The sequence below is a fragment of the Diceros bicornis genome, unplaced genomic scaffold (genome assembly GCF_020826845.1).
Source record: "Diceros bicornis minor isolate mBicDic1 unplaced genomic scaffold, mDicBic1.mat.cur scaffold_67_ctg1, whole genome shotgun sequence".
Classification (NCBI taxonomy): domain Eukaryota; kingdom Metazoa; phylum Chordata; class Mammalia; order Perissodactyla; family Rhinocerotidae; genus Diceros; species Diceros bicornis.
The window spans coordinates 2,036,395-2,054,365 of record NW_026691553.1 but is presented as its reverse complement, the minus strand read 5'-3'; the positions used below and the strand labels follow the sequence as shown (position 1 = coordinate 2,054,365).

At 40.3% G+C, this 17,971-nt stretch overlaps 1 protein-coding gene across 1 annotated transcript; it reads right to left on the bottom strand.

The window, feature by feature from the left end:
* Positions 1 to 305: 305 nt before the first annotated feature.
* ZNF556 (zinc finger protein 556) lies at positions 306 to 17,151 on the bottom strand. Its single transcript, XM_058537621.1, is given in 6 exon segments — positions 306 to 2,348; positions 2,350 to 2,401; positions 2,404 to 3,107; positions 3,694 to 3,877; positions 4,323 to 4,449; positions 17,107 to 17,151. Coding segments are annotated over 6 exon segments (1,554 nt in total). The 5' UTR covers positions 17,140 to 17,151; the 3' UTR covers positions 306 to 1,894.
* Positions 17,152 to 17,971: the final 820 nt, after the last annotated feature.

Below are 17,971 nucleotides of genomic sequence, written 5' to 3'. Positions count from 1 at the left end.
TTTTTTCTCATCAGGATCTTTTTATATCCTTCATTAAACTGATGTAGTACTTAATTAAATTGATAAAATCATTATTTAAGTATTTACTATTATGAATGAATAAGATATCACATTGATAAACTGTAATGATATAAAAAATAAAATTTACTAGACAGAAAAATGCCTAAACTTGTATGCACCTGGTAAGATTGACTCAGAATGCATATTGCTTAAGTTCACAAGTTACAAAGTTGATGTGACAACTCATAGCTGCAATATTTTAATATATCTTTTCAAATGAAAAATAGAGATTGACATTTGTTAGTATACAATTTATTTGAAAACAGTTAATAGGATATTTCTCAGAAACACAGCTTTTGTTCAACCAAAAAAATACACATTATGTTTAATCACACATAATCAAAATTAATTGAACACACACCGAGGGCTTGTATTCAGCTCTGTATAAGAAAACCCACACGGTCTGCCCAATATGTCAATAACGTGCTTATTTATCTCAGAGAAGTACCGGGCCAGGGAGCCTCTCACGATGCAGTAGGGAAATACAGTCCCATGTGTTCTCATAGCTGCACCATTGTATCTGTTACAGTGGAATGAGAAACACAGAAGCATGAGAAGTATTAAGAGAATGAGGTGTTCACTATGCAGATTAGACAATATAAATATGGTAAGCTCTACAGAAAAGGAGAGTCAGAGCATCAGATAAGGTCAACAGCCATGACATCCTAATCACTGGCTTGGTGGTCGGCACAGGGATTGCAGGAAAAGGCAAACTGGACATCTGACCATGGAGATGCATCCATGGTGGGAAAGCTGGTAGAGATGTCTGTGGAAGCCTACACCTCTGACAAAATGGAAGTCAAACAGTTGGTGTTTGTTTTGAAGATACTTTTGATTGGAAGGGCCAGCAATCAGGAAAATAAGCTGGAGGCTGATGTCCACAAGGTCCCCACACATCTGTCCATCTCCTTGTATAGTGGTTGCTCAATAAACTGAATAACTGCTTCTTCTAAATCTCATGCGATTTGGGCCATTACAGAATTCCGTCATGGAACCATATAGAGAAGGCATCCTGGGAAATGTAGTTTCTAGCCTTACCTATGTTGATATAATGCAATCCAACAGAACCATCTCCACCTCTAGATTTCATTGTCTCTCTTCTTAATTCAAACCTAGTGTCCAATTGCCAGCCAGAGGCAAGACAATGAACATACAGCAACAGATGAAAATAGTAGTTCATACGAAACTATATTCTTTCAAGACTTTTCATACTTACACATTTCTGCCAACTTACATATTTACAAATTTGCAAGCCAGCAAAATGGAATAATGATCCTCTGGCCAAAAAAAGAGTTGTTGAAAATACACACTTTATGTAGGTAAAAAGTGTTGACATTAAAAATTGTAGGTTCTTTCAGTAAAATAGTAAGATGGACTATATGTAATGGGTAAGGGATATCCAGTTTGGAACACACTGGGCCAGTAAGAAAACCTCAACAAATACCAATATTACATTGGTCTAATGGCCCCATACTTACAGAACAATTTAAAAAACTATATAAAAATTAAACCTGATGCATATTTAAAATACATTTCAAATCACCCATGGGTGCATCACACTTCAAAATGGAAACAAAAATTATTAACTGAATGTATGAGGAAAAAAACTCACTATATATCAAAATTCATGTACTATAGATATACTTAGATTACTTAGATAATTCTAATCTCAACCTCTACTTGAAAAAGAAATGGAAATTCATTTGCTAGGGGCCCACTTTCAGGATGCAGTACTGCTCAAGGCACTATATTTATAACTATTATAAGATTTCTCTCCTGGTGTGAATTTTCTAAACTGTTATACCTGAATTAACTTGCATCAGGCTTTCCCACATTACTTATATTTATACGGTTTCTTTCCACTATGGGTTCTCACATGACTTTGAAAGGATTTGTGACAACTGAAAGCTTTCCCACACTTTTCACACTTATAAGGTTTCTCTCTAGTCTGCATTCTTACAGTTTTGGAAGGATGAGAGCCAACTGAAGGCTTTCCCACATTGCTTACATTCATAGGTTTCTCTCCAGTATGCTTTCTGACATGTTTGTGTAAGGATGAGGACCAACCGAATGTTTTCCCACATTTTTCACATTTATAGGGTTTCTCTCTAGTCTGCATTTTTACATTTTTGGAATGATGAGCGTCAGTTGAAGGTTTTCCCACATTGCTTACATTTATAGGTCTCTCTTCATTATGCTTTTTGACATGTTTGTGTAAGGATGAGGACCAACTGAATGTTTTCTCACATTTTTCACATTTATAGCGTTTCTCTCCAGTCTGCACTTTCTTTTTTTTGGAAGAGTGAGGGCCAGTTGAAGGCTTTCCCACATTGCTTACATTTACAGGCTTCTCTTCAGCATGCATTCTGACATGTTTGTGTAAGGATGAGGGCCAACCGAATGCTTTCCCACATTTGTCACATTTATAGGGTTTCTCTCCATTGTGAATTCTCACATGTCTTTGAAAGGACGTGAGCCAACAGTAGGCTTTCCCACACTGCTTACATTCATAGGGTTTCTCTCCAGTGTGCATTATCATATGTACACGAAAGGATTTGGGACAACTGAAGCCTTTCCCACACTGCTTACATTCATAGGGTCTCCCTCCATTGTGCATCATCACATGTACTCGAAAGGATTTAGGACAACTGAAGGCTTTCCCACATTCCTTACATTCATAGGGCTTCTCTCCAGTGTGACTCCTTATATGTCCAGTGAGGGAATGGGAACGAATAAATGTTTTCCCACAAAGTTTACATGCATAAGGTTTTTCTCCACTGTGAGTTTTCACATGATTCCTTAGGTATGAAGAACAACTGAAGGCTTTTCCACATTCCTCACATTGATATAGTTTGCGTCCAGTGTGACTTCTTTTGTGCCTCTTAAGGGATGAACGATGCCTGAAGACTTTTCCACACTGACTGCATTCATACAGCTTTACTCTAGTAGAAGTTTTCTTGTACAGCTTACGATTTGCAATACGCCTAAAGGTTACTCTATATTTATTACCTTTACTACTAGCACAGAATCTCTCCACAATACGATTTCTGCTAAAAAAAACGGGGGGGGAGCACATTATTAATGGTTTATGTATTAATATTTATTAATCAGTACTAGGGTTACATTTTTACCATTTTCTGTGTAAATATGGGTTTTTGGTCCTGTTTAAATTATTTCAAAGTGGCATAAACTAAATACTCTGGAAGAGGCCTTGACCATAGCCCATTACTACAATAGTGTTTCTCACATATGGGGTTCCCTGATAATTGCTTCCAATGAATTATCTTTCAACCACTCAATGTCTAAGTCACATTAAGAAAAACATTGAATGGGCCAGCCTCAGTGGCCTAGTGGTTAAGTTCTGCATGCTCTGCTTTGGCAACCCAGGTTCAGTTCCTGGGCATGGACCTACACCACTCCAGTGACTGTGCTGTGGCGGTGGCTCACATATAAAAGGAAGAAGATTGGCAACAGATGTTAGCTCAAGGTGAATCTTCCTCAGGAAAAAAAAAATAGAAAGAAATTGGGAGGAAATTCTCTGTGAATAAACAAATTTGGAGTTAGGTTTATGGGGTTATTTTTGTTTTTTAATTTCATGAAATACTAAGGTTGGCACTCCTAAGTGCCACTCACCTCAAATGTCTCCCCTCGTTGTTGTGCTTATCTTCAATATCCTGGTGTTCCCAATTCTCTCCTAAAAGGGAGGTCCAGCAATCACTTTTTGTGAACCTTGCTATTTTCTGCTCGTTGGATAATTTCTCTCCAAAAATATCCTGCTGAGAAATGGACCCATTGGTTTTAAGTTGAATCTCATTATCTGAAACAAAAAAGTGAACAAATCTTATGAGGAAGTCACCTGTGAGCAAAGAAACATTCAGGAGTTTAGCTGTTTCAGGACTTCATTATTAACAGGCACAAGATGTCAAAATGGTAAGCAATTTAATACACACAGAAAAACCATCACAAGGTTTCAAACAACAAACTCCTCTGTGCATGCAAAGCACCCATGGATATATACCCACACTGATGACACTAAAAGACCCTAAGTTTTTTAAACAAGACAGAAAGAAAAACACAGGCTAATACGTAGATTTTTATTGTCACACAGAAAGTATTAGATTCTAGGTCTGTGATGGCTCTGATCACGCCTGTGTTATTTACCAATGTATTTCCCTTCTTTATTCCAAATATTGGAATAGGCTTGATGAGTAAGAAGTATTTATTCTCAAAATAACTAAGTGAAGGAATGATGCCATCCTCACCTACTGAGACCAGGTTCTTGAAGGTTTCAAGCATCACATCTCTGTAGAGCTTCCTCTGAGCACCATCCAGCAAAGCCCACTCCTCCGGGGTGAAGTCCACAGCCACATCCTCGAAGACCACCAAGTCCTAAAACCACATAAGTGTAGGAGAATGGATGACACTGACAACACAGGAGAAGTGGACTCAATTCATAGGAAGTTCAAACAAGATCCTGTGGTCTCCCAACATCTACTCTATGCCCATGCTCACTTCCTGTGTCATAGTTTTAACAGCACCACTAACTCATTGAACTTATCTCTCTCTGCATTTTTACTGTGACCTTGCCTGTCTGATTCCTCTCTTTTGACAAAGTCTAGAATAGTCCAGAACATATTGGATAAATGAGAGAAATGCTCTACAAATGAAACAAATATTTCCATTTTATGACTACCAATTCCTTGTGATAAGGCTCTTTCCTCATTGCCCACATCACTCAGCACTACATGAACCACAAGTTCAAGCCTGGATGAGGTTCTAATAAGAAAAGACACACTGAAGAACCAGGAGCTTTTCCTACTTTTCCACTCACCAACCATGAGAGGCCCAAGGGTCTGTGGAAACCCAATTTGCAAGGTAGGCCAGCTGACCTATGTTGATGTATTCCAGCCCACTAGAAGTAGACAGGTCCAATTGGTTGCATGAAGAGATTTTTCTGGAGAAATGTTAATTTTAACTTACATGTATATTATTTTTCACAGAATCTGTTGCTACTCTTTCTTCCTCTATGTCCCTTCAATTGAGGCAGAAGAGGTATTGAGGAGGAGGGGAAAAGAGAAAGAAGACATGAGAAATTTAGACCTTTCCATAATCCCCACATTCATGAACCTTGGTATTCCTGTGCACCAGTTTTGGGAAGACACACACACACACATTGAGGTTATAAGACGCCAGAACAGGTCTTTCCACCAGAGGCATAAAAGAGTTAATTTCTATTAGTCTTCTTGACCTTGAGGAGCAGGTTAAGAGTCCTTATGGAAGAGGCCTGAGAGACCTCTCACCTTTTCCACCATGTGAGGACACAATGAGAAGGCGCTAGCTATGAACCAGGAAGAGGGCCCTCACTAGAAAACGACCATGTTGGTACCTTGATCTGGGACTTCTCAGCTTCCAGAACTGTGAGGAATAAATTTCTGCTGTTTATAAGCTACTCTGTGGTATTTTGTTATAGCAGCCTAAATAGGCTAAGAGAGCCAGAGGCGAGTATGACTGGAGCAAAGAGAGGTGGGGAGTAACAGTCAAGGACAGTGGAGAATGATGGGGGGGTGCACACCATCTTGTGGGGAACTAGTCAGGGCTTTGACTCTGTGAGAAATGCAGAATACTTCAGGCTTTTGCATGGAGGAGTGATCTCATCTGATAGCTTTAATGATCCATCAGCTTCTTTGAGACTAGACAGTAGGAGGCAGACGTAGAGGCCAGAACACCTGTTAGGAGGGTAAAGCCATAACCAGCCTGGGTGGTCCCAGTGGAGTGTGCAGGGTAAGATAGGTAAGAGCTACAGAATCCTGATGGTCTGAAGTTGGGGCAAGACAGAATGTGGACTTGAGGATGACTCTGATTATTTCATGCAGGAAAACTGGAATAATGGAGTTTTCATCAACTGAGATGTAGAAAGCCATATGTGGATTATGTTCTTGGGAAGAGGATGAGGAATTCACCATAGGGCATGCTGAGATGGAGATGAGAATAAGATATCCAAGTGGATACATATATAGTAAAGTTTTCAGGAGTGCTGGGAATAACGGCAAAAATTTGAAAATGACCAGATAGCCACTAGCAGTGGAGTTAATAAACAATAATGGTATATCCCTGCAAGTGAATACAAGAGAATGATAAAGGTGAAGGAACTATTATTACTCCATGGAAGACCATGAACAAGAGAAACCTGACATAACTACAAAGCTATAGTAATCAAAACAGCATGGCACAAAAACAGACACACAGATCAATAGAATTGAAAGCCCAGAAATAAAACCACACATCTATGGACAGCTAATCTTTGACAAAGGAGCTAAGAACATACAATGGAGAAAGGGAAGTCTCTTCAATAAGTGGTGTTGGGAAAACTGGACAGCCACATGCAAAAGAATGAAAGTAGACCATTATCTTTCACCATACACAAAAATTAATTCAAAATTGATTAAAGATTTGAAGGTAAGACATGAAACCATAAAACTCCTAGAAGAAAATATAAGCAGTACACTCTTTGACATTGGTCTTAGAAGGATCTTTTTGAATACCATGTCTACTCAGGCAAGGGAAACAAAAGAAAAAATAAACAAATGGGACTTCATCAGACAAATGAGCTTCTGCAAAGCAAAGGAAACCAAGAACAAAACAAAAAGACAACCCACCAACTGGGAGAAAATATTTCAAATCATATATTGAACAAGGGGTTAATCTCCAAAATATATAAAGAACTCATACAACTCAACAACAAAAAAACAACCTGATCAAAAAATGGGCAGAGGATATGAACAGACATTTTTCCAAAGAAGATACATGGATGGCCAATAGGCACACGAAAAGAATGTTCAACATCACTAATCATCAGGGAAATGCAAATCAAAGCTACAATGAGATATCACATTACACCTGTTAGAATGGCTATAATTACCAAGACAAAAAACAAATGTTGGAGAGGATGTGGAGAAAAAGGAACCCTAATTCACTGCTGGTGGGAATGCAAACTGGTGCAGCCACTACGGAAAACAGTATGAAGATTTCTCAAAAAATTAAAAATAGAAATACCATACAACCCAGCTATTCTACTACTGGGTATTTATCCAAAGAACTTGAAATCAACAATTCAAAGAGACTTATGCACCCCTATGTTCATTGCAGTATTATTCACAATAGTCAAGACTTGGAAGCAACCCAAGTGCCCATTGACTGATAAATGGATAAAGAAGATTTGATATATATATATCCATTGTGTGTGTGTATATATATATATATATATATATATACACACACACAATGGAATACTACTCAGCCATAAAAAAGACAAAATGATCCCATTTGCAACAATATGGATGGAACTTGAGGGTATATGTTAAGTGAAATAAGCCAGACAGAGAAAGACAAACATCACATGATTTCACTATATGTGGAAGATAAACAAATACATGGACAAAGAGAAAAGATTAGTGGTTACCAAAAGGGAAGGGGGTTGGGGGTGGGCATAAGGGGCAAAGGGGCACATATATATGGTGACTGACAAATAATAATGTACAACTGAAATTTCACAACGTTATAAACTATTATGACCTCAGTAAAATAAAACTAAAAAGAAACCTGACATAAAATAGCATATACACTGTGATTTCATTTGCATGAACATAAAACATGAAAAATTAGAGTATCTTTAAGGATGCATATGCAGGTATGCACGTAAAAGGAAAGCATGGATTTTACCGTCACATAATTCAAGATATTGGTTACATCTGGAGAGTGAGGGGGTCTGTCATTGGGAATCATTTCCAGTGGGATATCTGATGTCAAGCATTGTTCTAGATCTAGGGCTGGATCTTATTTCATAAGTATTTATTTTTTATTATTTCCATGGACCATATATATGTCTTATGCACTTTTCTGCGTGTGTGTTATACTTTACAATGAAACTGTATAAAAAATTAATATAATTTACCTGAAATCATCTAAGAGTTATAGAAAACCATTTTATAATATTAAACAGAAGTACATGAAAAAACTCATAGCATTTGGAAACAGAGGGTAATATGCACAGCCTGATAAAGGGCATACTGAAAAAAGACTGTTCAAAAAGGAACATATAAATGGTGTGAAGTTCACTGTTTTCTACAAAAAAATGTACAAAACTAGGTGCCCATTGCCTTACTCTTAGTCAACATTATACTAGAGATCCAATCCAGTGCACCTGAAAACAAACAAATGTACAAGAATTACAAAAGAATAAAAGGTTATTGTTCTGCATAGCACTAATAAGTGTACATGTAGGACCCCAACAGAACAAAAAGAACCATGTAATAAGAATCTTAGGAAGATTCCAGAATAAAAACACAATATAAAAATAAAATTCATTGCCTTTCTATTTAATAATAACAGTAAGTTAGAAAATTAATGTTAAAAACCTAACATAGCTGCATGACAGTAGGAGGAGCTCTGTAGATCTGCTCCCCAGTGAAACTGGTGAAAATTACTTTAAAAACAACCATTTAAAGCCTCTGAAAATAGTTCTAAGAATACACAGTAAATAGAGAAACAGCTATTCAAGAAAATCTTTGAAGATTCAGTAGAAGAAGTGAGTCTGTGACCAAGAGCCCTCCCTCTCTCCCTGGACTTCCATTTCAGACTACAGCCAAGAACACAGGCTCCCTGTCCCCACAGCTCCCAGTCAGAGGAGGAAGAGGACATCAGCATGTCTCATCCTGCCCCAATTATCTGTTACTGAGACTAAGTTCCAAGCAAGTTCAGTGGAGAGGTGGGGGCTCCCTCCTTCTGCCCAGCCCCCACTTGTGGAATGGAGGCTCTAGCGTGGGTAAGGCTGCTGAGAACACTGGGGACCTGATTGCTCTTGTTCTGCCTCATAAGATGAAGGTTCCACACCAAAGAGAGGCAAGCTGAGAAGATCTCAAGCTACTGCCCTTTGCTCAGCTCCTAAAGCAGGAGTGTCAACAGAAAGAAGTGTTCCATTGTCCCCATCCTGCTCCAGTGCCCTGGATCAGAGATTTTGACCAGGGAAGAGGCGAGCTGTAAAACAGATAGCTCCTAGTCTCTTCCCAAGGAACTAACTTCATTTGCAACAGAGCATGGAGAAGTTCACGCCTAAGGGTGCTCTCAAAAACAGAGGCTGTGGTGAAAGGCAACTGGGAGGAGAGTCAAGATACAGGCAAACTTGTAGTCCACCTTGTTAGCAGGAGAAAAACAGGGAAAGAGGCAGCTGGGAGGAGCCCTCCCAGGGTCTGAACAATTAACAAGCACTGACTCATGGAACTATTCCTTCAAAAGAGTCCAAATTTGACTGGATTAGTCTATAGAGCAATGTATGCACCATGGCATGTTCAAAACAATAGAGGAATCAGCCTGCAATTAGTGGAGATAACAGCGGCAGATGCTCAGAGAAAGAAAGGAAGAAAGCCTTGCCAACTCTACTGCCATCCCTGGGCGTCTGCAGGCATACACGAAGCTGTGCCTCCCCAAGGAGGAACATCAGAGGCTTAACACTGCAGGAGGTGGGGACAGGAATAAATAGACTGGGCTAAGATAATCCAGCCAGTCACCAAGCAAACGCAAATAAACAACAATAACAAGCCCAAGAGGAAAGGGGCCAGGACCTGAAGTTGCTACTACATATTTTCTATAATGTCCAGTTTCTAATAAAAAAAATTATAAGGCATGCAAAGAAAAAGGAAATTATGACCCTTACAGCAGAAAAATAAGCAGACAACAGAAACTGTCTGTGAGAGTGAACAGACTTTGGATTTAACAGAAAAAGGCTTCAAAGTAACCATTGTAAATATGTTCAAAGAACTAAAAGAAACCATGATTAAAGAAGTAAAGGAAAAGACAACCTAACAATTTGGAGAAGATATTTGCAAACCATACATCTGATAAAGGGTTAATCTCCAAAATGTTAAAGAACTCATGCATCTCAACAACAACAAAAAAAAACTAACAACCTAATTAAAAAACAGGCAAAAGACCTGAACAGACATTTCTCCAAAGAAGATATGTAGATGGCCAACAGGCACATGGAAAGATGTTCAACATCATTAACTACCAGGGAAATGCAAATCAAAACTACAATGAGATATCACTTCATGCCCATCAGAATGGCTATAATTAACAAGACAGGAAACAACATGTGTTGGAGAGGATGCGGAGAGAAGAAAACTCTCATACACTGCTGGTGGGAGTGCAAACTGGTGCAGCCACTATGGAAAACAGTATGGAGATTCCTCAAAAAATTAAGGATAGAACTACCATACGATCCAGTTATTCCACTGCTGGGTATTTATCCAAAGAACTTGAAAACACCAATGCATAAAGATACATGCACCCCTGTGTTCATTGCAGCGTTATTCACAATAGCCAAGACTTGGAAGCAACCTAGGTGCCCGTCAAGGGACGAATGGATGAAGAAGATGTGGTATATATACACAATGGAATACTACTCAGCCATAAGAAACGATGAAATCCAGCCATTTGTGACAACATGGATGGACACTGAGGGTATTATGCAAAGTGAAATAAGTCAGAGGGAGAAGGTCAAATACCATAATATCTCACTCATTAAGTAGTAGATAATAACAACAACAAACACACACATAGAGACAGAGATTGGATTGGTGGTTACCAGAGGGGAGGAGGGGAGGGGGGAGGGTGAAAGGGGTAATTAGGCACATGTGTGTGGTGATGGATTGTAATCAGTATTTGGGTGGTGAACATGAGAACATGATGTAATCCATGCAGAAATAGAAGTATAATGATGTACGCCTGAAATTTATACAATGTTATAAACCAATGTTACTGCAATAAACAAACAAACAAAAAAAACAAACAAAAAGAAGTAAAGGAAGGTGTGATGACAACGACGCATCAAATAACCTCATTAAAGAGATAGAAATTATTTTAAATGAACAAAATGAAAATTCTGGAGTTGAAAAGCACAATAACTGAAATTAAAAAGGGGGAGTCAAGAGTAGATGTGAACTTGTACAAGAAAAAACTACAAGTTCTATTACTCCATTCATATGAAATGTCCAGAATAAGGCAATCTATAGAGACATCAGTGGTTATTTATGGCTCAGAGGGGGCATAGAAAGTGACAGCTAAAGGGTAGGAAGTTTCTTTTGAGGTGATGAAAATGCTCTAAAATTGCCTGAAGTGATGGTTGCACATATCTGAATAAACTGAAGTACACTCTAAATTGGTGAATTGTATGGTATGTGAATTATATCTCATAAAGCTTTCTTTTTTTTTTTAAAGCTAACATATAATAAAGAATTCTAATGAAGGATATAAAAACATTCTAACCGGAAAATCCCTGAACTTTATTGGATATTATCAAAACAGAATGAAATAAATGGAAAGATGGCATATGTTCTTAGAAAGAATTCAGTGTCACTAAGATTTCAGCTCCCCCAAAAGAAACCTGTAGTGTCTGTCAAATTCCATTAAATCTCCAAACCTGATTTTCTGGGACTTCACCAAATCTATTTCTCCAAACCTAATAGGAAGAACAAATGTCCAAAAAAGATAAAATTCTCTGAAGAATAAGGTGGAGGCCTACCTATCATACAGCAAGGAATTTAAAACTATGGTAATCCAGGCAGTTCGATATTAGCAGAAAGATAAGCAAATAGACTAATGGAAAGGAAAAGAATCCTGAACAGACCCCTGTGTATATGGGAATTTGATTAATGACAAAACAGGCATCACAGAGCAGTGCAGAAATGACGTACACTTTAATACACAGGGAGAAACTGGCATCAAATTGGGAAAAAATGTATTTTATTCCCATCTATTTTATGGACAATAATCAATTTATGGTAGATTTAAGTGTGAAAGACAAAACTAGACTAGTGTCAGAAGTTACAGGCAAATATTTTTATAACATAAGAATAGGGAGGGCCGGCCCGGTGGCTTAGTGGTTAAGTGCGCGCGCTCCGCTGCTGGTGGCCGGGGTTCGGATCCCAGGCGCGCACTGACGCACCGCTTCTCGGGCCATGCTGAGGCCGCGTCCCACATACAGCAACTAGAAGGATGTGCAACTATGACATACAACTATCTACTGGGGCTTTGGGGGAAAAATAAAAATAAATAAATAAAAATTATTAAAAAAAAAAGAATAGGGAGAATTTTCTTACATAAGAAAAGAAGAGTAGGCTATAAAGGAAAAGATTGATGATTTCAACCTTACTAAAATTAAGGGACTGGAAAGATAAACCACAATTTGAGAGAAAGATATTTGCAATACATACAAATGTAAAAGGATTAGTGTGCAGAGTAAAAATGATCAAACAAATTAATTTAAAAAACAGGAAAATGACCGAAACATATATCACAAAAGATGAAAGACCGCATATATAAAACAAAAGTCAACCTCATTGGTAATGAGCAAATAGCAAAAGAAAATCTCAAATAGATCCCATTTCAAACCAAGAAAGGCAAAAAAACTAGACAATCCCACGTGTTGATGATCATATTGAACCAATAAGCAGTTATGCACAGATGTTTGGAGAACCAACTGGTACACTCCATTGGAATTTCCTAGTAAATTTAAACTTGGCCATGATCTAAAACCCAGCAATTTTTCTCCAATATGTGGAAATTTTACTGCGTATTTGCAATGTGGACACTGAAACAAGAATCTCGAGAGCAGCATTTTTCACAGGAGCATAAAACAAACTTGAAAAACTCAAACCCTGGGCCGGCCCCGTGGCTTAGCAGTTAAGTGCGTGCACTCCACTACTGGCGGCCCGGGTTCGGATCCCAGGCGTGCACCGATGCACCGCTTCTCCAGCCATGCTGAGGCGGCGTCCCACATACAGCAACTAGAAGGCTGTGCAACTATGACATACAACTATCTACTGGGGCTTTGGGGAAAAAAAAAAACACTCAAACCCCATAAGCACTGGAGTGGAAGAATAAACTGGATGGCCTGCAGCCTCAGACCTCAGCAGGTATGAAACAGACTGAGGCAAGGAATCCTCAGAAAAACCTTTTCAGTGTAAACCCATTAGTAGTTACTTATTGAAAATTCTGAAAAGGCAAAACTAAACAGAACACTGCTTAGTGAAAAATCATAGATGGTAAAGTTATAAAGATTAAGCAAAGAAACAAACAGTGGTCACTGAGGTGGCAAGATGGTAGTGAGTTCAAGGAGGGGCACGTCAAAAGACTAACAGCCAGCCGAGGCCCATTTATAAATCTGGATGGTGAGTCCACGGATGTTTACATTGTTGTTAGTTTAAAATCTTCCCATAACACTTTTTATGCATTCTGAATATGATAGATTTCACAATAAAAATTAAAAGCTTCAATTAAGGTTGGAAAAGAATGTACTTTTTGTATATTTGTTTACACGTAACAAGAAAATGTCAGTTTTGATTCAGTCTTTGGTAGCAAAATATTAGAAACAGACCAAACGACTATTCAGAGAGAATTGGTTGCATAAACTTGAGAATCAAATGCATCAGGTATTGATATGAAATGTCTACAGAACTATCAACAGAACAAATAAGAAAGGTGTGTTTCAATGTGTACACCATGTTACCTTTCCTATAACAAAGGGAAGAAAAGAAATAATGTATTTTAATTGCTTGTTTTTACATAAACACTGATATAATGCAGAAGAAATTATTAAACCTGGTTGTCTGAGGGTGGCTGGGATAAGAGGACTGAAGTGGACCAGGATATGCTGGCAGGGAATCTTCTTAAGTTAGATTTTCAATGTTTTGCCGATTATTTTTTACCTTTGCATGCAATCTTGACTTTACATAAAGAGAAATATATATAAATCATATTTTGTTTTTAATAATTTTTATTTGGAAGCCACTTTTCTATGTAAGAAACCATTTTAAGATTTAATCCTCTGAACACTTAAGTTTATGAAAGTGCAAATCATAAAAAGTGAAATATCTCAAACCTCTTTATAACTAAGATGACAAATGACAGCATAGTTGTTTGTTCTTCCACTCTATCTCAAACTGGGGAGTACTGTCAAGAATGAGTAGAATATTTAATACATTAGGGGTTTGGGCCTAACCTATTAAATGTACTATGATTTTCAAGGATTTACATATCCTTTTAGTAGTTTTCCTTGGATCAGTTAAAATAGGAATTGTCTTAGGAATAGTACAATCTTTTAAATTTCAAAACTCTCTGAGAGAGATAACCACTGATGTAAAAAAAATATGTAAAAAGTGAAAAACGAACCTGAGAATTTAAATACACCCATCGCATATCTGGAAGTTCTCTTGCCAAAAAAAGGAAAAAAAATCTGTATGCTTCCAAAATTCTTTTGTCTTACATTTTATCTCTCAATCCACTTACATTCACATGTGGAAATTAATAAAAGAAACTGTTAACTAAATTGGAGTCGGGAAGGCCTGTAGGGGGAGCACTCACACCTTATCATACAACATCAATTAACAACAAACACAGAGAGACCAACGCTTGCATCTTGGACAGGAAGTACAACGACTTTACTACTGAAGGAAGATTTCTCTCCCCACCTGACAACAGCCCAGCCAATCAGAAATGCTGCAGCTCAGCCAATGAGAAATACCACAGCTCAGCCAATGAGAAGCTGTTGCCACCTTGAACTGTTACTTTCCCCCAATGGACTTTCATTTAGAACATCCCCTCCCTACTCCACCTTTTTCTCTATAAAAGCCAGCTCATCTCCTTTATTTTCTGGATTTGCCTAGGGTTCGCCACAGCATGCACATCCTAAATTGCAATTCTGTTGGCTATTCCCGAATAAACTCATTTTGAGGGTAAAATAGGCGAATTTGCTTTTTAAGTTGACACACCCAAGAAAATAAAAACTTACACTCAAACAAGGAAATAAAATTGCCAAATACTTAGGGAACCTGGAGTTAGATGGTAGCAGGAGTCAGAAGGGAAGAAAAACAAACATTTCCATTAGCTTTGATAAATCCACTGGCTTACCCACAGTTCACAAGGAAAACCCACATTCAGAAGGTGAAACACATTTACAAGCTTGGAGTCCGCTCTCACTGCAGAACTATCACCCTTCTGTTGGTCAGTCCCCAGCAATGGAGAGTAGGGGGATCTGAGCAGACACAGGAATGACCTCTAGAGCTCCACACATCCTCCTCAGCCCTCCTCACAGTCTGGAAATGCTCCCTCTCAAGGCTTCAAGTCTCAATAGCTAGGAAACTCTCAGCTGGAATCTGTGTAAGGTTTTGGCCCAAGGGAACTCCCAAATTCATAAACTCGTTATCTAGGAGACAGACTCCAAAAGAGTCTTTCTCTTAGTCTGACCTTCACAGACTTTCTCAGTTTGCACAAGTGACACTCTGAGTGCACCACCTCCATGCACACCCAGTCGAAATCTACTAGCTGGAAAAACCCCAAGACAATGGCAAGCATAACCTCAGAAAGGGCATCATCCCCAACCACACACACTTTCCAGTGCCTGCAGCCTCTCTCTGTGTACACAGGTCCTCCTGAGGATGGTGTGGACTGGCTGGGATACAGGCACAGGGGAGAATCCCCAGGAATAAACCACTTCCTTTTCTCCCCCTTTGCAGGCTCATGATTGGTCAGTTTGGAGTCACTGGGCAAAGCCCCACCCCAGGTTATTCACTCATGTTGGACCTCACCGATTTAAACGCGAAACCCAGTGTCTGAAGAATCCAGCAAAATCACTCAAACCCAGTTTTACGTATAAAGGAGAGAAGGAAACTACCAAGCACTTTGTATAGCTCAAGAAGAAAACCTACAAGTCTCTATTCCTTTCAGAAAATAAATACATCATTTAATTATTATTTTCATGGGAACAAAGTGTTTTCTAAACCATTAATCATATTCCAACACTTCTAAGTGGCACAAGTTTCAGGACATAGGATTTAGTATTAATCTCTGAAGCCCAGATAATACGAGACAGAACAGAATTATCCATTGTCAAAAATTCCCCACCCTGCAAAAGGAGAATAACTGACATTTTGGCAAGTCTTTGTGATTCACCAATTAATATACCAAACATTTTTTTGTGTGGAAGTGTATGCATTCTTCTGCAGCCCATAACGGGAGAAAAGTTTTCTTTATTTCTCTCAGCTTCTTTCTCCCAGTAGCATTCTCAAGGCTAAGCCCTGGAATTCCATTTGTCATCACCGAGAAGAAAACAACAGATGTGTGAAACTTAACCACACATGCTCCAGGACAGAAAAAAAGGCACAGAAGAGTTTTTCACAAATGGAATGTACGATTAGAACATTTTTTTATTTCTGAAATTCACCTCTTCATTGTTTCTTTGGAAATATTTCATCTTCTCTTTCAAAGTCTATGAGTTAAGTGTATTTTACATTTACTGAAAAATATGAGGCTCGAATAACCAAATAAGTCTTTTCAAGGTGACAAATTCAGGGAGGGGCAGTGCTGAACTGGAACACAGGCATAGATGACTCAAGGGTCAAGTGCGGCCAGCCTCCCACGTGGGGCGTCCACCGCCCCCCACCACCTGTTCACCAAAATGCTCCCTGAACACCCTCCCAAAGGACACTGGCTCCTGTCCCCGCTGTGTCTCGAGTGCATTTTTCTTTGCAGGTTGTGGCACCTCCTCATTGAGTGGGCTTTGTCTTTTGGGTTAGTTTCTTTCCCTTCACTGTGAGAACCCAGGGGGCAGGAATCATTTCTGTCTCTTCCCCTCAAGACCAGCGTCTGGTCAGTTGACAACTATCATCCCTCCAGGGAATGAGAACTGGGGTCGGGGAAAGAAACTCTCGCAGTGCCCGGGGTCGGTTAGGGACCGAAGACGTATCAGGAGACCCCTCCCAGCCCTGGGCACCAAGCGGGTCTCCCCAGACACCTGGCCCACCTCCCAAGCTGTCCTCTGGGAGGAGCCAACCTGGGGCTGATATTCCCAGACACCCAGGTGGACGGCAGCTGTGCACATCTGGGTCACCCCTGGCGGGGCCGGGACCGGACGCCGGGACACCCACCCCGCGGCTGAAGGCGGAGACTTGGGTGGAGCCCCGGGGGACGCGGGGAGACCCAGTCCCGCGCACTCACCATCTCCCAGTCCACTCCAGACTCTCCAGGCATCCTCCCTGCAGCCCCGCGGCCTAAGAAGATGAGAGCGACCAGGACGCGACACCTCTGGCCGCGCGGGACAGGTGTTGGCCAGCACCGAGAAGAGCGGCGAGCGACGTCCACGCGGGCTGGGAGCACCGCCCGCCCTCAGTCCTGATTGGATGGTGCTCCAGGCACTGCTCCCCCAACAGGGCCCCTGATTGGACAGCGCTGCAGGCTCCGCCCCAGCTCTCCTAATTGGATAGCCAGCCAGCCTGCCCCAGCGCCCCCGATTGGACAGTTCCCAAGACCGGAACACACATGAGCTGACCCCTTCCGGTTGGCCAGACCAGGGAAGTTTGACTCCTAGGAGAACTGGCTCTGGGTCCCCAGGGCGGACTTGGCGTCTTCACACAGCGCTGGGGTACCTCCTGCATCCAGATTCCATTACCCCATGGAGCCACCCCACTTGTCCAGAGAAGGAGGGGCGCTCAGGCCAGGCTGGGCTGGAACAGAACAGGACAGGACAGGAGGGCCTGGCCTCCTCCAGGGGTCAGGGGTTGGCCTGCGGCCGCGAGGTCACCAATGGATCTGTGCTCTTTAAGTACACAGACATTTAACAGTGCCATCACCACGTGCCATGCAGGGGCTGGATACGTTTGATATCTAACTGTTGAAGTGTTAAGCCCTCACTCATCCTTCCCCACCCCCGTCATCTGGTGCTTTAGATCAGGAAACTCCAGCCTGCAATTGCCGGGGGCTAGTGGGAAGTTTGAACCCCTGCAGCCTTAGCCTTGGTGCAGGAACTCTTCTCAGAACAACCACAAATTATGAGATGTGTTTATAAAAATTCTCAGGTTCACAT